The sequence below is a fragment of the Mixophyes fleayi genome, chromosome 1 (genome assembly GCF_038048845.1).
Source record: "Mixophyes fleayi isolate aMixFle1 chromosome 1, aMixFle1.hap1, whole genome shotgun sequence".
NCBI classification, from domain to species: Eukaryota; Metazoa; Chordata; class Amphibia; order Anura; family Limnodynastidae; genus Mixophyes; species Mixophyes fleayi.
Window position 1 is genome coordinate 216,331,443 of NC_134402.1, and position 27,602 is coordinate 216,359,044.

Genomic DNA, 27,602 nt, shown 5'->3' on the forward strand with positions numbered 1-27,602 from the left:
CGCAAATCTATATTTCCACCCCTAACCTCTCTCCCACCTTCCTAACCCAGGTATCTAACTGTCTCTCTGCTGTAGCTACCTGGATGTTACAGCGCTTCCTGAAACTAAACATCTCCAAATCCGAGCTCACCATCTTTACCCCTGCCAAAGTTGCTATCCCTCCCAACATCTCCCTCTTGCTTGACAACATCACTCTATCTCCTGTCACTCAATCCCGCTGCCTTGCAGTCACACTTGACTCAGCCCTCACCTTTACCCCTCATATCTAGTCCGCCCCTTCCTCTCTCAGGAAGGAACCAAAATCCTGGTCCATTCACTCATCATTTCTTGTCTCGACTATTGCAACTTCCTTACTGACCTTCCTGAGTCTCACATTTTTGACCTTCAAACCATACAGAATGCTGCGGGAAGGTTTGTCTTCCTCTCCCTCAGCACCTTTTCCGCTTCTCCTCTGCGCAAACCCCTTCATTGGCTCCCTATCCGTTTCAGAATTCAGTTCAAGCTCTTTACCCAAACTTACAAAGCTCTTACAAACACATTTCCCACTTACATCTCTGACCTTGTCTCGAGGTACATACCTACCCGGCCACTCTTCTCTGCCACTGACCTCCACCTCAATTCACCTCTCATTACCTCCTTTCATGCTCACCACCAAGACTTCTGCCGTGCTGCCCCATATCTTTAGAACTCCCTACTCCATCTCACATGACTCTCCCCCAACCTTCAGTCCTTCAAATTTTCACTCAAACCTCACCTTTTCAAGCTCGCCTATCGTACCATCTAACACATAACCTAACCAAGACTTGGTTATTTTGTAAGACCAACTTCAATCTGAATTAATTTACTACATATTTGGGCTCTTCTATACTGCTCCCTGCTGTCATCTCAAAGACACTGCATGCCAATGAGCATGTTGACTGCTGCTATATGGTTGTGAAAATGTTATGCTTGCTGGCTGCTTTATTTTAGGGGACTTAAATCTATTACTTGGCTATTAACTTGTATTTCAGTGAATATCATCCAAGGAATTTATGTTTCTGTTTAACTTGTACCAATGTAATGCTGAAAGTATATCATTGATTAGAAAAATTCTCCTGTTTTTTATTTTCTGTATTTTATATATTATAATAACTTTGATTGTATTTTTTTTTTAAATCTCTTTATTTTTGCAAAAACATGAGATCCACACAGTAGATTACATACAAAAAATAAGTTGAGGTAGATGAGTCAAGATATAACGATAAATTTATAGAGAGTTATTACCAAACACAAAGCAAATTATTACAGACAATTTGTTTTAGTGTTTTAACAATGAATTAACCTATAAAAACGAGATGAGAAATATAAATTAGACTAGAAGGTTGATCCAGTCTACCTATGAACTATAAAGAACTCTACTACCGTGGAACTCCATAAAGTTATTACTTAATGTTTATCCCTTTTTTTTTGTTTTATAAAATTAAAAAAAGAGAAAGAGGGGGAAAAGAAGATAGAAAAAGTGTAGAAAGAAGGGAAGGACAAGGGTAAAGGGGAGAAGGGGAATATCTTAAGAATATATCGGAGGAAAAGATTTTCAAGTGACGGGCGTTGTTGCTTGATGGTAGGAGTACCAGAAGTCCCAAACCTTGTGGAAATTTAGAATTTTTCCATGGAGAAGACTGGTAATATATTCCATAGTGGCCATGTACCACACACACGGGAAACTACACTTTGAAGGCTAGGTGGGTGAGGGGATTTCCACTCTTTCGCTATCTGCAGACGAGTAGCAGCACAGATGTGTTGGACAAATCTGTCTCCCTGTTTATTTAGAGCTTTAACCCGGGAACATAGCAGCATGACCATTGGGTCGGGCAACACCTCGATATCTAAAATTCTTGTTATTAGATCAGCAACCAACGACCAAAGATTACAGATACTAGGACATGTCCACCAAATGTGGAAAAATGAGCCCACCTCTCCACAACCTCTCCAACATAGATCTGAGGTACCAGGATAAATTGTGTGTAGTCTTGCAGGCACCAAATACCATCAGTGTATACTTTAAATGTGTTCTCTCGTATTGAGGTATTGAAGGAGATTTTAGAGATTCTCATTCTGAGCCGGGACCATCCCTCCTGATCCAGAACCTTGCCAGTGTCCTGAAGCCAAGCCTCCTCAAAGGATTCAGTTGTATCAGATTTTGGACTCAGGAAAATATGATACACCAGTGATATAAATCCTTGAGAAACTGAGCTGCGCATACATCTCCTCTCGAAAGGTGTGGGTTTGCGTAGTTTGGAGGACCTGCAGAGTGATGATTGTATGAAGCCTCTAATTTGTATGTAAGCAAAGTGTAAGGATGAGGGGAGGCCCTTTTTCTCTCTGATATCTGGAAAGGTCTGGGGAGCAAATTCTCCCAGAATGTGGGTAAACTGAGTGATGCCCGCCTCTTGCCATGGGCGTGAGAATGACTGATTGTTTCCCATCGAGAAATCTGGATGGTGCCACAGCGGGGTGAGTGGAGAAAGGAATGAAGTGAGTTCCCACTTTTTGTGAAGCTTATCCCACAGGTTAAGTGTAAACTGTATGGAGGGGTGCGAGTACACTGAGGCCGGCCTTTGATTCCTGGGGAGCCAGGGTAATGAGTTCAAGTTGTGATTCGGAGTATGATCATTCTCCAGGTCGACCCATCTTTTAATCCCCGGAGCAGACTGCCAGGAAATGATATGGCTAAGGTTAACTGCATGATAGTACCGCTCAAATAGCGGAAATCCGTAGCCCCCTGACTGAGAGGATTTAGCTAAACAGGACCTTTTAAGTCTCGATTTTTTCCCTTGCCAAATAAAATTGCTGCAGATAGTTTGTAAATTCGCTAGATAGGTGCCTGGGACTGGTATGGGTAATGTCTGAAAGAGGTAGAGGACTCTTGGCAAAACGTTCATCTTTATTGCATTAATTCTACCGAACCAGGATACAAAAAGCGAATCCCATTTTGACAGGTCCCTTTTTATTGAGTCTAAAAGGGGAGTATAATTAGCATGGAACAGCTGTTTATATTATTTTGTGATCTGGATCCCCAAGTAACGCACTGCCTTGGGGCGCCATTGAAAGTCGAACGAGGATTCGAGTATAGCTTTAGTAACATTAGAGACTTGAAGCGAAAGGGCTTCCGATTTAGTGCTATCAATTTTATAGTCTGATAGGAGACCGTATTCCTTAAGTTCATCGAGAAGATTTGGGAGTGAAATAAGAGGATTTGAGAGAGTCAATAATACGTCATCTGCGAATAAGGAGATTTTAAAGTGACGGGAACCAATTCGTATCCCTGAAATGTCCGGGCTTCGTCTGATCGCCGCAGCCAAAGGTTCTATGCTTAGGGCGTACAGCAGGGGAGATAAGGGGCACCCTTGTCTGGTACCATTGCCTAAAGAGAAGGCCTGGGACTGAAGTCCATTGTTTAAAACCGAAGAGGAGGGGCGATGGTATAGTGCCTGGATGGCCGTTAGGAAGGCTCCGTTTAAGCCGAAGTGACTTAGCGTGCTAAACATGAAAGGCCAAGAGAGTCTATCAAAAGCCTTTTTGGCATCTAATGCTAGGACAACGGATGGAATCTTATTCTGATTAACATGGGCAATAATGTCTATTGTGCGCCTAGTGTTATCTAGAGCTTGCCTAGTGGGAACAAAGCTCACTTGGTCTGGGAAGACCAAAGTTGGCATATAGACAATTAAAACGATTCGCCAGTATTTTGGCAAAAGTTTAATGGCTGCGTTGATTAATGAGATTGGGCGATAAGTAGGGCATCATGTAGGGTGTTTATTAGGCTTAGGGATCACCACTATATTGGAGCGAGTGGATTCAGCCTGAAATTTACCCCCCATGAGAATGCAGTTTAACAGCTGGGTCAGATGAGGCACCAATTCTTTGGAGAAAGTTTTATAATATAACATCATGAAGCCATCGGGACCAGGGGCCTTAGAGTTCTTTTGAGATTTTAATGCCAATACTATTTCTTCACTGGAAACAGCTTTGTTAAGGGTAGAGGCCTGAAGGGAGGTTAGCGAAGGTAATGAACATTTGTCCACGTAGGTATTGATAGTTTGAAGAGAAGCTCTAGGGGAGGTCTGGTCCTTGTGGAGGTGGTACAAGTTTTCATAGTAGCTATGGAAAGTTTTATTTTTGATCCTAGGGTCGTAAGATAGATCCCCCTTTTTATTTCTGATTGAGTTGATCATTTGAGAGCCCCGCTTGGCTCTTAATCTCCTGGCCAGGAGCGTATCAGCCCTATTCCCTTTCTCGAAAAAAGTTTGATTAAGCCATCTTAATTGGCGTTCTATTCTCTCTGCGAGAATAGACTGAATTTCACCTCTAGTTTTTTGTATTTCTTGCATAACTAAGTGGATACTGTATTGCTTCCAGACGTTTAAGCTGGAGTGTAAGTTTATTGAGAGTCTCATTACGTTCTTTTTTTCTGCGAGAGGCAAACTGGATGACATCCCCCTGTATGACCGCTTTGTGAGCTTCCCAGATAGTGGGGATCTGAAATTCTGTATTTGAGTTGGTTTCAAAATATTTTGTGATGGAGTCAGATATTAGGTCTTTAAACCCAGGGAGTTTAAGAAGAGTCTCGTTTAATTTCCAAGAGGTTCTGCCCCGAGGACTCCGAAACAGGTCAACCGTTAAAGATAAGATAGAATGATCTGACCACGTATTAGAAACTATATCGGCCTTTTTTATATTTTGGAAAATATTTGTACACCCCATGAACATATCAATCCATGAGTAAGTTTGATGGGGAAAAGAGTAAAACGTATAGTCCCTAATTGTAGGGTATAACGCTCTCCAGACATCAAAAAGGCCAGCCTCAGTAACCTGTTTTTGCAAATGTTTTGTATGTGAGTAAGGGGGGGAGGAATGTCTAGGAGCAGATCTGTCTAAAAGGGGGGACATGACCGTATTAAAGTCCCCTCCAAGTAAAAGCAGACCCTTAGATGTTAGCAAAGGTTATATCGAGATGACCAATCTTTCCAGACAAAAAGAGGAACCGGCCCTCAGGGTCATCCTTAACTGCTGACATGACAAACGGTACTGAATTGCAAAGGAGAATGGCAACTCCATTTTTCTTTGAAGAGTGAGAGGAATAATAGGCACTGGAGTATCTTCTTGAGGTCAAGGAGGGATGGACGCCGGCCCTGAAATGAGTCTCCTGCAAAAAAATTATATCACCATTAAGTTTATGTAGCGTATGGAATAACATGGAGCACTTTTGAGGTGTGTTAAGCCCTTTAACATTAAGGGAGAGTGTCGTAAAAGTCATGATCAGTATTCTAGGGAGGAATATCAAGAAATAGAGAAGTAGTCTCCAAAGCTGCAATACAAGGGGGTCAGGGAGGAGGGAGGGAGGGAATGACTAGGGAGGGAAAAAGAGAGTAAAGGAAAGAAAAAAATGTATGAGTAACTAGAGATGAAAGGCAAGGGAGTAGGTTCGAGCCTCAAAGGCTGAGGAGAAACCTACTAGGATAGTGCCTAATTAACCCATGTAAGCCAAAAAACTAGGCAGATTATGCCTATTCTAGTATCTAAACTAAGTCTCAGAGTTTGGGAACGCGTAAAGTATTTAAAGTACAAAATGAACGTTTAAGTAAATCCCAGTATATACGGGTGCGCGGCTAAGAGGACAGAAAGTGTCCCCCGCCCGGCTGTGAATAAAACATAAGAATGAAACATCAGCTAAACATGTAATCAGTAACAACTTAATGTAAGGCGTTCAAAGAACCAACATGAATATGTGAACATTTGTTGAGAAATTAAGACAATATATGAACATTTGAAGGTCAAGAGAGGACGAAAAAAAGGATAAGTAAAAACACAGTGTTACTTCAAGTATTCACAATCAAAGAAACAACCTTATAAATCACGGAGGTTGTTGCGAAGAGCTCTGGGAATCTCCTCCATTGGTCCTGTCTAGACGGAAGAGATGGAGCCTTTGAAGTAAATCCTTTCCTTCATTAGGGGTACGAATCGATTCCTGACGTCCCTCCACTTCGATTATCAGGCGAAAAGGGAACCCCCAGCGATATTTGTAGCCATTCTCTCTGAGGATGCGTGTTACCTTCCTAAGATCTCGCCTCTTGGCTATTGTTGAGGGAGCAAGGTCTTGGAATATTTGGATACGGGTTCCTTCGAAGAGAGTGTAGGAGGAATTCCTGACTGCATTAGATATGAGCTCTTTGGCCTTGAAGGATAGTAATCGCAAAATCACGTCCCGAGGGGGATCAGCATCCTTCGGCCTGGGTCTCAGAGCCCTATGTATTCGTTCGATCTCCAACGGGTGATTGGATAATGTGGAGTTCAGAGAGGAGAACAATCTGATCACGTATTCCTCCAGATCTTTAGGTTCGACTTATTCAGGGATATTGCAAAGTCTGAGATTATTGCGGCGCTCCCTGTTCTCAACATCCTCCAGTTTATCTCTCTTGTCGTTTTCCTTGAGTAGAAAATCCAGATCCTTTGAGGCCTCATTTTGAAAGGTGAGTATCGACTCCATTTTGTTTTTCAAAACCGATGTTCTCTTGGAAATTACAAAGCAGAACAAAGCAGCCGGATTATGTAGTACTGTATATTAGATGACCAGGCAGATGAGGCCAGTGGCCATTTGGTGAGCGTCTCCAAATGAGGGTAAGTGGGGCCACAGACACAACAGAGGTGGTGAGAGGGCAGTGGACACCTCGAACCGAACCTCACAGCGCAGCTGGGTAGAGGAGATAAAGTAGGTGGAACTACTCATTGCGCTGCGGAACATCAGGGGTCCTCCAGATGATGCACTCTCCCCAGAGAAGGAGGAAGGCGGTAGGTAAGGTGCACAATAGCGGGGCTGTCCCTGGTCAGCAAGCTTCAAGCCCTCCACAAGCCCCTCTCGGTATCTCAAAGCGTGGGACCTGTAGGTAATTGGACTCGTGGGGCCAGTACTGGAACCCAGTTGCAGGCAGTAGGAAAGGGCCCAATGAGGGAGCAGACTACGGGAGCCACCGGCTTAGGTTGCCGATGTCCTGGCAGCGAGATCGCGCTGCCACTAAGCTCCACCCCCCACCGGAAGTTAGGGGACACCTGGTACCTCAGTCCGGGGATGTCGCCGGAAGTAGGCCTCGATATCGTGGGTCAGAGCGGGTCCCGGTGAAGAAGCCCACGGAGCTAAGAGATAACCCAGGGGGTATGCTGCACGGGAGCAGCCAGCCAGGTGAAGTGGGAGGCGGCGGGTGAAGTCAGCGCCGGTCCGACCATGAACAAGCGTGCACGCAGGTCCGCATGGACGACTCTCCTGGACCCCCGACCTCTCCTCTAATTAGTAAGTTAGATTTTATCAGAGGGCACAGACAGTAGGGGATCTTTTTCCAGCAATTTAGGGGCTTGGAAGACAGAGCTCCAGAGAAACGTGACCATTCAGTATGGCCTCTAAGCCACGCCCCCCTTTGATTGTATTTTTATATATTGGTAACATGGTATATTTTTATTGGTGGCAATCTCTTCTCTATCTTCTCACTGTCTGTGGCCCCTCTATTACTATGTTGTTAATTTTTTTGTGGGTTTGCATTGCCATATGGGTGATTGCACAGTGTAGAGATTATTGAAGCAAGCCTAATATATCCTAAATTGCTTGCGCTTCCCTTATCCTTCAATTTTTTTATTTTTTTTTCCCCCAGTGTAAAGTGGGATGGGCAGGAAATGGACTAATGTGTTCAAAGGATACAGACATCGATGGATTCCCAGATGAAAAGTTGCGATGTTCTGATCTGAAATGTAAAAAGGTAAGTTAGAAATACCTGGAATTACAGGGGGATAAAATCTATGGTACACATACATAAATATGTGTAATAAAGATATTTCAGAAACACACAAAGTAAGAACAAGTTCAGACTACAATTCTTGTTGGTCTTGAGTTAAAATACCATAATGCTTGTAAACAAAATTAAACAGTTTAAAGTTTACATGTGATAAAGTATTTAGAATTTCTTTCCTGAGAAAGATAATCCAGTCATTATTTTAAATCTTCATAGAGTATGTCATATACTGAGACGTATAGATATCATATGACCACTGAATTAGGCCCTGATGATTTTCAGCAACTCATTGCCTGAACCACAGTCAACAGATATATTGATTTACAAATTACCTGTATATTTTTTTATCGTCTGATTGTTTTTGATTTTCCTAAACACAGTCATTTTTAAATGTACTGACTATTCCCATTTATTTCAGGACAACTGTGTAACAGTGCCTAATTCTGGTCAGGAAGATGCTGATAGAGATGGAATTGGAGATGCATGTGATGACGACGCTGATGGAGATGGTATAGCAAATATGCAGGTTGGAAAGCTTTTACTATCCTTCAATAACACTAATGCTTTGTTTTATACTATGAATTTGTTCTTTTTAATTTTATTGTGCTATTAGCAATAATATATCAATTTAACAACAGTGTGCGATCTCTTTACATTAATGGCCGGCCTTTTTCATATAGCTTACAGTTAATAATGACAAGTGTAATAAAATAAATTCTATTTAAATATTAGACCATCAATTGTATCCATAAGTATGTACTTACATTAATGGTGTTTAAATGAGGTGTCCTTTTGGTACAGGATAACTGTGTCTATGTTCCTAATGTGGATCAGAAAAATGGAGATCAGGACAATTTTGGCGATGCGTGTGATAATTGTCGGAACATTAAGAATAATGACCAAAGAGACACTGACCAGGACGGCAAAGGAGATGTCTGTGACGATGACATGGATGGAGACAGTATGCTTCTATGGTTATCTAAAACACAGTAGAAAACAGTTTGTAAATTGCCTGGTTAATAAAAATTCTATAAGGTTAATTTACAGAACCAGATGCAATGTATATGAGAAAGCACATTTTTGTATACAGAAATACTAAAGAAATACAAATAATAGGAGCTGATTTAAGGTTAGGAGCTGGTGTGAAATATGATCCTGTAACAACCATTTTGTGCTACGGGGTAGAAAATGTAATATGCACATGCTGCTTGAGAGATGTGAGGAGCACAACCTAGTCCATCTCTAAAATGTTGTTTAAAAATAGTGCTGGCTACTATGAGCATGTAGTATTTGCACTGTATGGCAAAAATATTTGCATTTGCACCCTTTGCCGTGGAACATGGTTTGCACCTTACTCTAAATCAGCCCATAAAATTATAATTTGACACATATAATAAACAATGCCCAGATGTCTCCCTTACTTCTATTGACTTAACAAAGATGTACAACTGGTAGTATTTCTGGTGCAATGCTGTAATTAATTATGGTGGTGGTCCACCTAATGGTTGTACCCAAGGTTCTAACACTGAATGTTGTTTTTTTATATCTGGATGAAACACAATCTGGAAATTGCTTCCTTGCAGGCAGTGTCCATATTCACCAACAATTTCAATGAAGGATACTAATGATTTCAAGACCGCTTAACAGCTATTTCATTTTCCATTTATCTGTTGTTTTGCAGAGGACAAATAAGTGAACATTTAAAAATCTGTAGGGCAAGTAGGACAAGTCTCAATTGTCCTCTGTCAGTGCTTAGATGTAGGTAACACTTTATAGTATTTTTTTGCCCTTACTTTGGAGCAGTTTTATTCTACATGTCTCCCAAATTATGGCATTTGGCAAGCAGAACATATTGATTCTTCTTGGAAACTTATGGATTACATTTATCAACATAATGGTGGAACTACCATTAGTGCGGCAGATGCCCATGGAGATAATGGGGCCCGCTGCATGGCAGATGCATGGCAGATGCAGAGGGTCGGGGGCTCTCCTCCCTGCATCCCTGCACCGGGGCCCACAGCTCGCTAATTCCGCCTTTGTATCAACATATGAATTGCTGATACACAAGAACACAATTTAATTGTAGAAGTGCCTTACCTTTTCTTCAGTTTTACTGTTGACACAGTAATAGAGATTGATATATTTTCGCAAATTGCTATAGACTAGCTACCATATATAATATAATGGTTTGAAGAAATAGGCCTAATGATATGTACTTTTTCCCAGAAATAAAAAATACAGTGGACAATTGCAAAACTGTCCCCAACACTGACCAGAAGGACACAGATGGTGATGGTGTAGGAGATGTATGTGACAGCTGTCCAACAATTCGGAACCCAGACCAGGTAAGCTACAGTGACCATACAACAGAGCTTAAAAAAAAATATTTACACCTTTTTGCTAGACAAGTTAGCAATTTTGCTTTTACTGTTTTCATAAAAATATCTGCTTCCTATAGAGTAGTGATAGGCAACCTGATACGCTTCAGTAGCCGCATGAGCAGCCCTCTAACCTTCTAAAGGGCCGCACATTGCCCTTTTTCTCAGTAACAAGTTAAAACAATATATTTAATTAAAAAAATAAATAAACAACTGTTTGTAATAATATATCAGCAGGCATTTAAATAAGTGCTGCAAGCTACAAAGCTACAAATCTGACTATAAAGAAAGAAAGAACAGGGGACGCAGGTGAAGGCTGGGAGCGCAGCAGGCAACCCTTGGGCTGCCTGATCCTTATCAGTGCTGTAGAGAGTCTTTGCATTTTATCTGAATCCTATTTCTCTCTCAGTCAGATGCAGACCATGACTTAGTAGGAGATCAATGTGATACTAATCAAGATCGGTAAGAAAATAAAAAAATAAATGTGGAGCTCTGATTAATGTCAAACATTTTTAATTACACATATTTACATTAAAAAAAATAACCACATTATGTTTCCCATTATCTTTTGGAATTTACTTATAATGTAGTCTTGGTACTCCTGGTTTCTTGTATACTGTATACCTTGTGCCCAAAGACAACTTTTTCCAATATTATATAGGTCCACAGGTTCTGCCAGAGGTGGAAGAAGAGACACGGTGCCAGGTTATTGTCCATGTAGTAGAATCTGGGTGCTGAAGTGAAAAAACTATTTAGAGTACTAATTCCCCACCAAGATGTGGAAACCTGTGCAATAGTAACTCTGAACAAGGTGCACTGGAGATGACAAAGGCCAAAGCTAATCCAAAGCCATAGAGTGCATCCACATAACCTAAACTGAGAGCAATTTTTCAATTGAACCTTGGTCATGCTGATTCTTAAAACTTCTGTATACATCTTAAGATGATAAAACAATTGTTTTATGACTGCAAGAGGCACAGGTTGGTGTTAACTCAGCAATGGACTCCAGTGTCTGCTGCTGACATGAGGCACATAAGCATTCCATTTTTACATGCATAAATTCCTCACTTGTCATTTCACCTGTTCATGGCAATACAATGGGGGTCTTCAAGGGTTTTGTAGACACAAGCTGGTTAACTTTAAACAATGTGCTTTCAACTGCAGGAGACCTGAGGTTTAGACCACCTTAGGACCAAGACTATACCTATAAATGTAGAAATGTAGAAGATGTTACGGAGAAAAATACAACCATTAGCCTAGATATATACTAGCAATAGTGCAATGAGTGTGTAGCATGATACCACTTTCACAGGCTGCTTCTCCCCTATTTCTGCAGCTAATGGATCCCTGTGGGATTGACAAAATAGATGCTCTATTGTGTGACTGTTGGACAAAGAAGCAGCCTTGCAAGATGGCACCATGTAGTTGTTCCAATAGAAAACCTTCAGTTGCAGAAACAGAAGATGAGGATAAAAATAACTATTAACAATGCTATGTGGCCATGTGCTACACAATCACCAGCACTATCACTAGAGAAGATCAGAAAAAGTTGCACTGGCTTAAAAATGGTCTTAGAGGCTTGTTGGAGGCACTGATTTAAACTCAGTGTCAACTCCATGTGACCGTAGGCAAGCAATCTGTCCCAAGCACCAAATTAGATTCAATGTTTATGTGTATGGTGCGGCATAAAATGATATCTGATATGTTCAGTTTGTTTTGTATTTGATTAATAATAGCGATGGTGATGGCCACCAGGACACACGTGACAACTGTCCATCAGATATTAACAGTTCACAGCTTGACACTGACAAGGATGAACTGGGAGATGAGTGTGACGATGACGATGATAACGATGGAATTCCAGATACTTTACCACCTGGACCAGATAACTGTAGACTTGTGCCTAATCCAGATCAGGCAGATTCTAACGGTAAACATGTTTTGTTTTTAATGAATAGAATAATAATAAATACTATTATCAAATAAATAGCATTTAAATTATTTCCGTATTAGACTACAAGTACACCAATTGGTATTCATATATATGTATATCTTAACACAAATCATGATCCAGGTGTTTTTATCATACTTAACCACCAGACATATACATCTACACGGGGTATAATTGTCATATTGTACCTATAGACTAGCTTGTCCTTTACTTTGGAGAGTATAGTATGTCATTACATTCAAGGTTTCGGTTGTACCACTCTCCCATTAAAGAAACTACACTGTCAGGTGAGCTCAGTCTGTTAACAGTTTGGAATTTCTCAGTGTAGTCCACATCATCTATCTATTATCTATATTTATCTGTGAAAATATGTAAGGGAAGCACACCAAGGGTATTCTTGATGTAGTTATTCTGGATCAAAGTGAAGCTATAAAATTGATTACTATGTAAATGGAGAATGATCATTTTCACAAATTAAGTGCTTCTGTAGTACTAGGTAGGACACACATACTGATTATTTCACTTTAATAGGTTCTCTGCTTCTTCATTCTCTGGTTCTCTATCGGCTTTCACTGTTTAGGCTAAATAGGCTTATAAAGGATGGTGTTTTTTGCTTAGGAAAAAACACAAAAAATCAGTCTATCGTGTCCTGGGTAAGCAGGTCATGAATAGAGCCAGTGCAAGTTCCTGCTGCTTCCTCAGCAACCAAACCATGTGATCTTCCACTTACGTAGAGATTTATGGCTGGGAATTTAAGCTTCAGACTCATTGTGGGGATTTCAGTCCTGTTAAAGACCTACGCGTTTCTCCTTGGCGTCCTCATTTGCTTTCCCAGGGGCTACATAGTGCTGTTATAGAGAGATATTTGTAGAGTATTATTTCTTGTTTTTATAGCAATAATAATCTGTCTCCTTCATTTTTTAACATTTCTATATATTTTACCCTTGTATTATGTGTATATTTATATGTAAAGTATTTATTTTATGTTGATTGAAGTTTTTCTTATTGTGCTTCCAATATATTAGAGTACACACAGACATTGAATTCATAGGTTGTGTTGCAGTTCATAAAATGACTGATGGAATAGCAATATTTGAAAATAGCATATGTGAAATAGGTCCAAAAAGATACAGGTTAAACATGGACAGATGTTACATCTGTAACAACTGTTTTTTTTGCAAGCCTGTATGTGGCAGTAGATTATGAAACTGTGTTTCCTTTAAAAATAGCTGGAAGTACAAGCTGTTCTCTATTTTTCTTATAGACTGGGTTGTCTAGAATAATGCATTTTGATTCATGGACTATTCTATAATACTTAACCAATTCATCAATAGGGTTAATTTATTTACAGGGACTATGGTGTTGTATTTGGTGCTAAATGCAGTTTAATGGGTAAGGTTTTGTTATTTTGATTTTGGTTTTAATAGTTTCTTCCTAATTATATTGACTACCAGTATATAGAAATTGGCAACTAGTTTTTTATCTGCTATCACGAAACCCGCACCTCACCTATGCTTTGCCATCTGTGTGACCTTGCCGCCCGTCACAGGCAGGCAAGCATTTCTATAGTAATGCTAATAGTTTATATAGTCCATTTTATAGCAACATTAAAGCCATAACATATGCATAATGCTGGTAAAAGACATATTATATTGATATTATTTTTATTCTGATATTGACTTATTTTATGACCAATAATATTCACTCTCCCTTTTCTTTTTTGGAAAAGTGTCACACAAATGCTTCCTTGTATACTTGTGTGGGCCTATAAAGATTTCAAATACATTGGGTGCTTTAGTTGCTGCAAAAGGTAGGCCTTTTGTCAAACGTTGATGTTCAAATTTAGTAAATTTGCAAGATGAAAGGTTGTATGTGGCACTGACTTTTCATGAACCCTCTAGCTGACAATAACACCAATAGTACCAATCCAAATTGACTGGAATAGTTAATGTTATCTCTGTAATCACTGCAACATGTGTATGTAACACCTCATTGATATGGTAAATGTTCTTCAGTTTCTTTAAGGTAAACAAGGATAATATATTTTTTTATCCACTGTCCACAAACTATTGGTGCCTGAATAGAGATTTGGCAGGTAACCCATAATAAGAGCAACCAGGGGTTAACTTTCCCCAACTCTACTAAAGTCATCGCATTCACATATCACACAAACAGTGTTTTTTGGTAGAACTTCCATCAGATAGGATATATCTATTGATCTGTTGTAGGGTTCAATTTACTAAATTAATTTATAATGGATAACTAATAAAAAAAGCCACTGTACAACTTTATATACTTCAATAGTTCCAATCTCCAGCCACATTTCATCTCCAGACAAAATTATACTAGATGTCAATGTATTTTAAAGAATATATTATGTCTACAAGGGTATAGTTTTATTTTCACTCAAACATTAATACACTAGCAATTATAGTCTATATTGCATCATATGGTCACTGGGGATGCCACACAATTAATTAAGCAATTAGTCTCTGTTGATATGACCAGAAATAGATAGTACCCAGCATACAATCACATTTTTACTTATAATGTCACAATCAGTCCAACAGTATACCAATTATACTGTCAACTTGCAGAAGGTATCAATTCTGTTTACTTATATGCTGCTTGGCTTAAGGGCCACTGCATATTCCAGGGATTTCTGCCTTCTCTGATTTTTTAATAAATATGGTCACTTAGGTTCCATAATAATTACCGGTGACCTGTCAGCCTTTCTTCAATCACTGTGATCATACACTTATTTATCCACATAATATTTCTCCAGTGTTTTATTTCCCCAGCTACCATCCAGTTCCAACTGTCACATCTCACAGCTAGCTCAGGCATGATATACTGTGCTGTTAATCTGTTATCTTCTGCTGTCAGTTCTATGCACAAGTCATTTACCTAGTAGCACATGTCATTGTCATAGGGCCTAATTTGTAGCTAGGAATAAATTCAGCTAGAATGTGCACTTTTGCACCATCACTTAGACAAAACCATGTTGCGCTGCAGGGTAAACAGATTTAGAGTTGGGAGTTGGGAGAATCCAAGCTCAACTCTAACTGGCAGTATAAAAATAAAGCTTTCCAGCATTTAAGTGCTACATGCAAAATCAGACAATTGCATTTACACCCATTGCATTGCAATATGGCTTGTCCAGGAGCAAGTTTGCACCCTTTAGCTGCATTTGCTTTTTACTTTAAATTAGGCCCATAACATACAACTCTTCTTTTGTCATCTATGTTATTAGATAGTTGCAAACTTACATATGTAGGGAAAAATAAGAGACAATTGAACATAACAATTCAGGAGCATGTGAGAAATACCAAAATGAATTAGCTATCCATACAGTGCCGGATTAACCCAAGGTCTAACTGGGCTATAGCCCAGGGGCCTCGGGCATCCAGGGGGCTCTTCAAAGTCCTCAGCAGCATTATTGATCGGTCCGGGGGCGGGGGCGCCCCAGCCCGATCAATGCTGCTGAGCACTGTCAGTGCAGTCCTCCGTCCCCGGCGCTCAGTAATCTGTTTACTGAGGAGATCTCGCGAGTGAACTCTCGCAAGATCTCCTCAGTAAGGAGCTTACAGCGCGTCGGGGACGGAGGACTACAGTGACAGGTAAGCGCTTGGGGTGGGCCCTCACGGGGTACGGGGAGGGCGGCGGGTGGCTCACATTGGGGGCCTCACGGGGGAATGGAGGCGCCCTTAGCCCAGGGGCCTCCATTCCCTTAATCCGACCCTGTATCCATATTGTCTGTAGGCCACTTGGTTGGTATGTGGAGTTGCACAAAAAAGGCATTTCTGTAACGCGCATTGACACGAAAAGTCTTACACTTCTGTCCGTCTGTAGACTGGGTCACATCTTACACTTATGACTCCTTACATTTAGAGAAGCAGGGTAGGGAAGGTGTGTGTACGCGTAGGCTCAATACAATAAGGATGAGTTCTTGTGATGATGATGACAATCAGCAGCATTAGGCTGCCTTCTGTTTGGCTGTCAGGCGCCGTTCCGCACGGCCGCCTGTCTGCTGACAGCGCGTCTGGTTGCCTAGCAACCAGACGCATCACTTCCGGATCCCCCTGCCGTCCGACCTCTGGGTGTGATGACGCGCCCCGTTGCTAGGAAACGGGACGCTATGAACAGGATTCCCGGCGGCAGGTATGACAGCGCTGCAGAGCTGATTCTGATTGGGCTACCACAGTATTTAAACCTCTTCCAGCCCTCTCACCAGTGCCAGAGTATCAGGTCTTCCTGCCTCCAGAGTTTGTGTATACCAGTTGCTGTATTCGTTCCTGACTATCCTCGTGCTGCTTGTGACCTTTTGACCCGGACCGTTTGACCACCTCTATTTGGATTCTGCCTTTGTACTGTTCTTCCTGAAAGTTACCGACCCGGCTTGCCTCACCATTCTTCTGGATTTCCCTTTGTACCTCCTCTACCTGAACGTTGCTGACCCAGCCTGTCTGACACCTCCTTGTATCTCGCTGTGGACTCTAGGAAGGACCGCGACCAGCGTGTCCCTGCAGCGGAGTCCATACTTCCTTGCGGGGGTTCCTGGTGAATACCAGGGGCACGTTAGATTCCGCGCCTTCCTCTGAGTTGCGCCAACAACAGCAGGTACCCATTATCAATTGTGACAGTATACTCTAGCCATGACAACGGAGGGGTCTGTTGAACCGTCTGCTCGAGACCTACTCCTGCATCTGGCTCAGCGAGTGGAGCAACAAGAAGCAGCCCAAGTGCATCTCCTACAATGTGTGCAAGGGATTGCAACCCGTTTCGATACATTTCAGAGTGCTTCACCCGCTACACCAGCCATAACCTCTGCTGCATCCACAGCATCCAGTGTGGTTACGGTCTCTACAGCGGCCTCCGGTTTACGCATCCCGACACCCGAAAAGTTTGACGGTGATCCCAAGAAGTGCAGGGGCTTTCTGAACCAATGTGCCATTCAGTTTGAGTGCAACCCAGGGGCCTTTTCTTCAGAACGCACCAAAGTAGCCTTTCTCATCTCCCTCCTCAGTGGTCAAGCCCTTGCCTGGGTCTCACCTTTATGGGAACGAGGGGATCCACTTCTTAATAGCTCCAACTCCTTCATTGAAGCTTTTAGAAAGGTCTTCGACGATCCCAGAAGAGTTGCTTCTGCAGCTACTAGCTTGTTAAACCTCCGCCAAGGTGACCTGTCCGTGGGGCAATACGCAGTTCAATTTCGGACCCTGGCTTCCGAGTTAAAATGGAATAACGAAGCACTGGTGGCAACCTTTTGGCAAGGTCTAATTTCCAGAGAACTCCCGGCCGAGCTAGATTCCCTCATCTCCATGTGCATAAAGGTGGATTTGCGCTACCAAGAGCGCACGCAGGAACGCTCTCCTGGCAAACGGTTCATATCACGGCTAGCACCTCAGTTCCAAAATCCCATCCTGCCAGTGGACGAACCAATGTAAGTAGGACGCTCTAAATTATCCCTTGAAGAGAGGGAGAGACGCTTCAAACAACGCCTGTGTCTGTATTGTGGAGATCCGGGACACCTGCTAAGAGTTTGCCCCAAGAAACCGGGAAACTCTTCCTCCTAAACGATGGCGGGGAGGCCGTTTTAGGAGAGTCCACAGTTGCTCCCTATTCTAAAGAAAATTCCCCAGAATTTCAGATGGCTGTCATCCTGAGCACCCCTAAGGGTACCTTTTCCACCACGGCCTTTGTGGACTCCGGCTCCTCCGGGAACTTCATTTCGGCGGATCTAGCTTCGCAGCTCCAAATACCTTTAAACCCATTGCCTCAACCGTTATCTCTGACGGCAGTCGACGGTAGTCGTGTTACCCACGGCTCCATCTCCTCCGTGACTTCTCCTGTTCGGTTGATGGTAGGAGTACTTCATAGCGAGATGATCCAACTTTTGGTTTTGCCGAGGTCCATTAACCCCCTCATCTTGGGGCTACCGTGGTTGAGAAAGCATTCTCCTCAGATGGATTGGGACCACGCTCAAGTTATGTCGTGGGGTTCAGGATGTCGCTTTAAATGTCTGTCCAGAGTTTTGCCTTCAAAATGTCAAGTGATGGCTCATTCCGAGCTAACCCATCTTCCTGAGGCCTATATGGAATTCCAAGATGTATTCAGTAAGGTTGAAGCGGAAATCTTGCCTCCTCATCGTCCCTGGGATTGCGCTATTGTTTTGTCTCCTGACCAACCCATCCCCAAAGGGCGGACCTACCCTTTATCTCGTCCAGAGACGTCAGCCATGTCTCAATATATTACTGAAAACCTGAAACGGGGATTTATCCGCAAATCCACTTCCCCAGCGGGTGCAGGGTTTTTTTTCGTTAAGAAGAAGGATGGGTCTCTTCGGCCTTGTATTGATTATTGTCCTCTCAACCGCATCACTGTCAAAAATCGATATCCACTACCTCTCATCTCTGACCTCTTTGACAAGCTCAGTGGATCTCAAATTTTTTCCAAATTAGATCTCCGTGGGGCCTATAATTTGATTCGCATTAAGAAGGGGAACGAATGGAAGACGGCCTTTAACACCAGAGATGGACATTTCGAGTACCTGGTGATGCCCTTCGGCCTCTGCAACGCCCCAGCCATCTTCCAAACCTTTGTTAACGATAACTTTCATGACCTGTTATACACTTCTGTGGTAGTGTATTTAGACGATATATTAATATTTTCTAAAGATCTGAAAACTCATCTGGAACAAGTAAAGGAGGTCTTACGTAGACTCCGGAAACATCACCTCTACTGCAAGCTGGAGAAATGTGTGTTTGAGATTAGCCAGGTACCTTTTCTTGGTTTCATTGTGTCGGGTCAAGGTCTTTGTATGGATTCCACCAAGGTGTCAGCTATTCTGGACTGGCCTCAGCCACAAGGCCTTAAAGCGATTCAAAGGTTCATTGGCTTTGCAAACTATTATCGCCAATTTATTCAGGGATTCTCCACCATTATAGCTCCCATTACAGCTTTAACCAGGAAGACTGCCAACCCCAGGGTTTGGTCCTTGGAAGCCATGTCTGCCTTCATAACGTTAAAAAAAGCATTTTCTTCAGCTGCAGTTCTGTCCCAGCCAGATCAAGAACGACCCTTCTTCTTAGAGGTAGATGCATCCTCTGTAGGCATTGGGGCGGTGCTTTTTCAAGTCTCCTGCTGGCTCACACAACCCGTGTGGGTTTTTCTCCAGACAATTTCTTCCAAGTGAATGTAATTATGGAATAGGGGACAAGGAGTTACTGGCCATCAAGGCGGCTCTGGAGGAATGGCGACATCTGTTGGAGGGGGCTATATTTCCTGTTACTGTGTTTACCGACCATCGGAACCTAGTGTTCATTCAAGAGGCTCGTTGCCTTAATCCTCGGCAAGCCCGCTGGGCATCCTTCTTTGCTCGATTTAACATGAAGCTCACATTCTGCCCTGGAGCCAAGAACGGACGTGCAGATGCATTATCTCGCTCATTTGACGATTCCGATCGCTTAAGACCGTTGGTTCCTCAGCATATTATTGATCCTTCTAATATTGTAGCCCTCACTAGGACCAAAACGTCCTCTCCTCCTCCAGGCCGGTCATTTGTGGAACCTCATCTCCGGCTCAAGACCCTACAGTGGGCTCATTCATCCCGCATTGCCGGCCATGCTGGAATAAAGAAGACAACATCGTTGCTTTGCCGTCGCTTCTAGTGGCCTACTGTACGTGCCGATATTTGTAAATTTATTGCTTCCTGCACTACTTGTGCTCAACACAAGACTTGTAGAAGAGTCCCGGCAGGCCTTCTTCGTCCACTCCCTATCCCCGATGCTCCTTGGGAAAGTGTGGCCATGGATTTTATCACAGATCTACCCCACAGTGCAGGGTTTACCACTATCTGGGTGGTCATTGATCGATTTTCGAAGATGGCACATTTTATTCCTCTAACTGGACTGCCCACGGCCAGTCGTCTGGCAGATATCTTTATCAAGGAGATATTCAGATTACATGGTTGCCTGAAGGAGATCATTTCGGACCGTGGAGTCCAATTCACATCCCGTTTTTGGAGAACCCTTTGTAGGAAATTGAACATAGAATTGAAATTCTCTTCGGGATATCATCCCCAAACCAATGGACAGACGGAGCGAATCAATCAGGACCTCGAAACATTTCTGTCACTCACCGGACCGTGAGTGCCTCTTCCCGGACATTTAGGAACCGTGGCCGTCCACCATCCTGAGGGTCTGCGCATGCGCAGCCCTTTTCTATACTTCAGTGTATACCCCTTTAACTTAATTGGCAGATCAGGCAACCTCCCTATATTAAGCACCTGTGGTCACTACCACGTTGCCTGATCTTGGAGTCTCATTCCTCATGAGTCTCTGAAGGTGTTCCTGTATTACTTATGTATTCAGTGCTCCTGATTCCTGTGGTTTCCAAACCACTTCTACTACTGTGGTTCCATACCACTTCTACCATCAACTTTATCATCATGACTGTTTGCTGATTCCTATCCGCTGCCTCCGTGCACTACAGTCTTCTACACCACTTCAACGTTATTTTATATCAATGTGACTGTTTGCTCATTGCTATCCGCTGCCTCCGTGCACTCCAGCTTTTACCTCACTCACCTGCTTCTCATCAAGTCTGTTTGCTGATTTCTATCCGCTGCCTCTGTGCACTACAGTCTCCTGCTTGCAACTCGCCTGTGTTCAACATCGTGACTGCCAGCTGACTACTATCCGCTGCCTCTGTGCACTACAGTCTCCTGCTTGCAATTCGCCTGTGTTCAACATCGTGACTGCCAGCTGACTGCTATCCGCTGCCTCTGTGCACTACAGTCTCCTGCTTACAACTCGCCTGTGTTCAACATCGTGACTGCCAGCTGATTACTATCCGCTGCCTCCGTGCACTACACTCTCATCTCATCTTTGCTGTGACTTCCTCGAGACTGCCGCTTTTCATTACCATCTGCTACACTTCGTGATCTACAGTTCCTGCCCTGCGCTGCACTCCTGTTTCCCATCGCTGTTGGTTCCTGTGGTTGCTACTGGTTACCTCCGTGTGCCGCTGAGTCCTGCCGCTGTGGTCAGCGCTATCGTCCATCTCCTGCTGATCCACTCTCCACGCCTTCACGTGTTCCACTGGCCTCTACCCTCCTGTCAGCATTGGATTTGTATCTCTTCTACTACCCTCTGCTGGATCATCTCCATTCTCCTGGGTTTCCTATGAGTCCAGTTCCACGTGTTGCTGACTCCTGTGGATTCGTGTCCCTGTCGGTCTACTCACCTGTGCGCTGCACCTGCTAGACCGCTGCTTCACCTATCCAGGGACTTCCTATCCAGTCGGTCTCCAGCCGCTCAGGTACCGCTGCAATCCCATCTGACTGCTACTGCTGAACCACGGTATGCATACTTCTCATTGACTGTGCTGTGTATTGCATATCTTGCTGGACTGTGTTTGGTTCTCTCTGGAGTTTGCTGTCCGCTGAGTCTATTGCCATCATTGACTGTGTTATCATTGTGCTGGACTACTTCAAGAGACTTTCTAGATTGCAGACCTGATCAGTCATTTATATATATGTATATCCATATTGTGCATATTACTGTGGATCGTGTATAAGGTGCCTGTGTATATCCTGTGTTGCAGTCTTCCCCCGTGCACCTCCTCACATATATATTCAGTGGTACAACTTGCTGATGTCAGACCACTGACTCCTGTTTACAGTTTCACCTGTTCCAGTATCCTCTCACATAGCAGTGGTACAACTTGCTAACGCAGACCACTGACTCCCCGGATACCTCCATTTGGATTCCATTCCTTCACTCAGACAGCGGTACAACTTGCTATCCGCAGACCGCTGACTCTCATCACCTCCTCGTTTCTGTTGGACATTCCTCCTCACTATAGCAGTGGTACAACTTGCTACCGCAGACCACTGACTACCTTCACGTGTCCTTTGTCCATACAGTTCCTCGTGTATTACTACCTCCATATTGCCAGTGCTGCTAGTCATAGACTTTCCTGAGCATCTCATCATCTGCTATTTCCTGTTCCGTGATCACCCTGCTACCAGAGTACCATATTACCACCTATACTGCTCTGGTAAGCCTATCATCTGGTGATCCCTGGGTAAAGACTCCTAGTGCCCGTGACAGTAAGATCAGGCCATGACAGACCCAGATACGGAACCTACTGCTAAAGAGATGCTGCAGCATCTGGTCAGCCGTGTGGAGCAACAGGATGCTCGCCAACAGCTGTTACTTCAATGTTACCAATCATTAACCTCCCAAGGAACATCTGGACAGACTGTTACAGCTAATATTGAAGCTCCTGTGCTTTCCTCCGTTTCCCCATTGCCATCCCAGGTGTCTACAGCTCCTACGCTTCACCTGCCTACTCCGTCAAAATATAACGGGGACCCCAAAACTTGTAGAGGTTTCCTTAACCAATGTTCAGTCCATTTTGAACTCCAACCTCAAAATTTTTCTACCCATCGTTCCAGAGTGGCCTATCTTATCTCATTGTTTTCGGGTCAAGCCCTGGCTTGGGCCTCCCCCCTGTGGGAAAGAAACGATCCAATTCTACAAGATAGTGCCAAATTCATTTCCACATTCCGAAGTGTGTTCGATGAACCAGGTCGTGTGACCTCCGCTGCTTCCAGCATCCTCCGTCTGCGACAAGGATCTCATACTGTAGGCCAGTACGTCATTCAATTTAGGATCTAAGCCTCTGAACTTCAGTGGAACACTGAAGCCCTAGTTGCCGCCTTCTGGCAGGGGCTTTCCGATAAAATTAAAGATGCACTGACTACCCAAGAGCTTCCTTCGTCACTTGAAGATTTGATCTCTCTTTGCCATCGTGTTGATATGAGATTTCGTGAAAGAGAGGCTGAGAAAACGACTTCTGCTAAAGCACCTTTTCGCTCTAACCCTCAATTTCGTCCAGTGTCACCCGCTGTGATTCCCATGGAGATTGGACGTTCCAAGTTATCTTCTGAGGAGAGGAAACGAAGAGTCAAGAATAGACTCTGTATCTATTGTGCTGATTCCACTCATGTCCTCAGCTCCTGCCCTAAGAGATCGGGAAATGCCAGGCCCTAACTAGTTCTGGAGAGGTGAAGTTAGGGTCCCTGGAGTCCTCTCCATCGTCTATGAAATCTAAAGTCTGCGCTTTTGATGTGACTATTTCCTTTGCTACCAAGACCTTTGAGTCACAGGCATTGATTGATTCCGGAGCAGCAGGAAATTTTATTTCCAAATCGTTAGTTAATCAATGGTCTCTACCAATGATTACCTTAAAAACTCCCATTACTGTGACGGCTATCGATGGATCACGTCTCATCAACGGTCTCATCACCCAGAGTACGTCTCCAGTAACCCTTCAGATTGGTGCTCTGCATCATGAAGAGATATCGTTTTTAATTCTTCCTGTTACGACAAGTCCGATTGTCCTAGGCCTTCCATGGCTTCAGTGTCACTCTCCCCAGATTGACTGGCGCACCCCTCAAGTCACGTCTTGGGGGCCTGAATGTCACCATCATTGCCTTTCCCAAGTCATTCCTCTCAAGGTACAGCAAGCTTCCATTTCAGCTATTTCACCGGGACTCCCTCCTCAATATGCTTCATTTACCGATGTTTTTGATAAAGCTCAGTCTGAACGTCTTCCTCCTCATCGTTCTTGGGATTGTCCGATTGATCTTCTTCCTGGCAAGACTCCTCCCAGAGGCCGGGTCTATCCACTCTCGTTACCTGAAACTCAAGCTACATCTGAATATATACGGGAGAACCTCCAGCGTGGGTTCATTCGACCTTCCACCTCGCCCGCTGGAGCTGGGTTCTTCTTTGTCAAAAAGAAGGATGGATCATTACGCCCTTGTATAGATTTTCGTGGACTCAATGCCATTACTATCAAGAACCGGTATCCCATTCCGTTGATCACTGAGCTATTTGACCGCATTAAGGGAGCCCGTATTTTTACTAAGTTGGATCTTCGTGGTGCTTACAATTTAATCAGAATCCGTTCCGGTGACGAATGGAAGACGGCGTTTAACACCAGAGACGGGCATTACGAATATCTGGTAATGCCTTTCGGGCTATGTAATGCCCCCGCTGTTTTTCAGGGCTTCATCAATGAGATTTTTCGGGACTTATTATATGTATGTGTCGTCGTCTACCTGGACGACATATTGATTTTTTCACAGGACCTGCCTTCTCACCACCAACATGTGGCAGAAGTCCTCTCCAGGCTACGGAAAAATTCATTGTTCTGTAAATTAGAAAAATGTTCATTCGAATTACCCCAGATTCCATTCTTGGGGTATATTGTTTCCGGAGTTGGTCTGAAGATGGATCCTGACAAAGTAAATGCTGTACTACATTGGCCCCAGCCAACTACTCTTCGTGCCATCCAGCGTTTTTTAGGTTTTGCCAATTACTATAGACGCTTCATTCAAGACTTTTCTTCCATTGCATCTCCTATTGTGGCCCTGACTCGTAAAGGGGCTAATCCTAAGCAATGGTCTACTGAGGCTATTCAAGCCTTTCAAACATTAAAAGAGTCCTTCTCTTCGGCTCCAATCCTTCGTCAGCCTGATGTGACACTCCCTTTTTTCCTAGAAGTAGATGCCTCTAATGTGGGCTTAGGAGCTATTCTCTCCCAACGCTCGGAACAGCAAAAATTCCACCCTTGTGCCTTCTATTCTCGGGGTCTCCTACCCGCAGAGAAGAATTATACCATCGGAGACAAGGAATTACTGGCTATCAAAGCCGCATTAGAGGAATGGAGATACTTGTTGGAGGGAGCTCGCCATCCGGTGACGATCTTCACGGATCATAAGAACTTGTCATATCTCCAGTCTGCCCAATGCTTGAACCCTCGTCAAGCAAGATGGTCTCTTTTCTTTTCCCGTTTTGAATTAATAATTACCTTCAAACCAGCTGCCAAGAACAAAAAAGCTGATGCCTTATCTAGAGCCTTTGCTACGTCCTCTGATATAGAAGAGGTTTCCAACCATACCATTCTAGACCCCAAATGTATCTCACTGGCTGCTTCATCCACCAAAACGCTACCATTTGGGAAGACCCTCGTGCCTCCTACTCTAAGGAGGAAAATCCTTTCGTGGTTCCATGCCTCTCGTTTTTCTGGACACGCCGGTGAACACAAGACTTTTGAGATCCTCTCTCGAAGTTACTGGTGGCCTTCAATGAGGAGAGACGTCAAAGAGTTCATTGCTTCCTGTGAATTATGTTCGCAATTCAAATCCTCCCGCAGAACCCCAGCAGGGTTGCTGCGACCACTACCCATTCCGTCCAAACCATGGACCCATATTAGTATGGATTTCGTTACTGACTTACCACCTAGTAAGAACCATAACACTATTTGGGTCGTAGTGGACAGATTTTCGAAGATGGCTCATTTCATCCCTCTGTCTGGTTTGCCTTCCTCGTCTATCCTGGCTGAACATTTCATTAAAGAGATCTTCCGTATCCATGGATGTCCATCTGAGATTGTGTCTGATAGAGGAGTACAATTCGTGTCCAGATTCTGGCGAGCCCTTTGTAAAACCTTGGGCATACGATTAGCACTCTCATCTTCTTACCATCCACAATCCAATGGACAAACCGAACGTGTCAATCAAGATCTTGAGACTTTTATAAGGATATTTTCATCAGCCAATCAAGACAACTGGGTAGAGTTACTCCCTTGGGCTGAGTTCGCCCATAACAACATGTACCATGAGTCATCATCCAAAACTCCATTCTTTGTGGTCTACGGTCACCATCCGTCTTTTCCGGAATTTCCTGCCCTCCCGCCCACCCAAGTTCCTGCGGTGGAGACTGTTTGTCAGACCTTTAAAAATATCTGGTCTCAGGTTAGAACCTGTTTGAAGAAGACATCTGTCAAATATAAATCTTTCGCTGATAAGAAAAGGCGGGCTATTCCACCACTAAAAATTGGAGATCGTGTCTGGTTATCCACAAAAAATATTCGTTTGAAGGTTCCATCCATGAAATTCGCCCCTCGTTTTATTGGTCCATATAGGATCATTCAAGTTATCAATCCAGTATGTGTGAAACTCCTTCTTCCTAAGAGTCTTCGGATTTCTAATGCCTTCCATGTATCTTTGCTCAAACCTCTTATTATCAACCGTTTTTCAACTCCTCCCTCAGCTCCGCAGCCAGTTCAAGTCCATCAGGAGGAGGATTTTGAGATTACCGAGGTACTAGATGCAAAAATTTCGCGAGGAGTCCTCCACTTCCTCGTTCATTGGAAGGGCTTTGGTCCTGAGGAGCGCTCTTGGATCAAAGCTGAAGATCTTAATGCTCCTGCCCTTTTGAAGAAGTTTTACTCCAAAAATCCGGACAAGCCCGGTTCCAGGCGTTCTGTGCCCACCTTTAAAAGGGGGGGTACTGTCACTCACCGGACCGTGAGTGCCTCTTCCCGGACATTTAGGAACCGTGGCCGTCCACCATCCTGAGGGTCTGCGCATGCGCAGCCCTTTTCTATACTTCAGTGTATACCCCTTTAACTTAATTGGCAGATCAGGCAACCTCCCTATATTAAGCACCTGTGGTCACTACCACGTTGCCTGATCTTGGAGTCTCATTCCTCATGAGTCTCTGAAGGTGTTCCTGTATTACTTATGTATTCAGTGCTCCTGATTCCTGTGGTTTCCAAACCACTTCTACTACTGTGGTTCCATACCACTTCTACCATCAACTTTATCATCATGACTGTTTGCTGATTCCTATCCGCTGCCTCCGTGCACTACAGTCTTCTACACCACTTCAACGTTATTTTATATCAATGTGACTGTTTGCTCATTGCTATCCGCTGCCTCCGTGCACTCCAGCTTTTACCTCACTCACCTGCTTCTCATCAAGTCTGTTTGCTGATTTCTATCCGCTGCCTCTGTGCACTACAGTCTCCTGCTTGCAACTCGCCTGTGTTCAACATCGTGACTGCCAGCTGACTACTATCCGCTGCCTCTGTGCACTACAGTCTCCTGCTTGCAATTCGCCTGTGTTCAACATCGTGACTGCCAGCTGACTGCTATCCGCTGCCTCTGTGCACTACAGTCTCCTGCTTACAACTCGCCTGTGTTCAACATCGTGACTGCCAGCTGATTACTATCCGCTGCCTCCGTGCACTACACTCTCATCTCATCTTTGCTGTGACTTCCTCGAGACTGCCGCTTTTCATTACCATCTGCTACACTTCGTGATCTACAGTTCCTGCCCTGCGCTGCACTCCTGTTTCCCATCGCTGTTGGTTCCTGTGGTTGCTACTGGTTACCTCCGTGTGCCGCTGAGTCCTGCCGCTGTGGTCAGCGCTATCGTCCATCTCCTGCTGATCCACTCTCCACGCCTTCACGTGTTCCACTGGCCTCTACCCTCCTGTCAGCATTGGATTTGTATCTCTTCTACTACCCTCTGCTGGATCATCTCCATTCTCCTGGGTTTCCTATGAGTCCAGTTCCACGTGTTGCTGACTCCT

The 27,602-nt window shown here is 43.7% G+C and overlaps 1 protein-coding gene across 1 annotated transcript in view; it reads left to right on the plus strand.

The window, feature by feature from the left end:
* The window catches only part of LOC142149890 (cartilage oligomeric matrix protein-like), a 176,159-nt gene that overhangs the window by 82,109 nt on the left and 66,448 nt on the right, over positions 1–27,602 (plus strand). The window contains exons 8-13 of the mRNA XM_075205191.1: positions 7,680–7,784; positions 8,236–8,343; positions 8,619–8,778; positions 10,044–10,162; positions 10,605–10,657; positions 11,932–12,125. Coding sequence (XP_075061292.1) covers positions 7,680–7,784; positions 8,236–8,343; positions 8,619–8,778; positions 10,044–10,162; positions 10,605–10,657; positions 11,932–12,125 — 739 coding nt within the window. The remainder of the gene's footprint in view (positions 1–7,679; positions 7,785–8,235; positions 8,344–8,618; positions 8,779–10,043; positions 10,163–10,604; positions 10,658–11,931; positions 12,126–27,602) is intronic.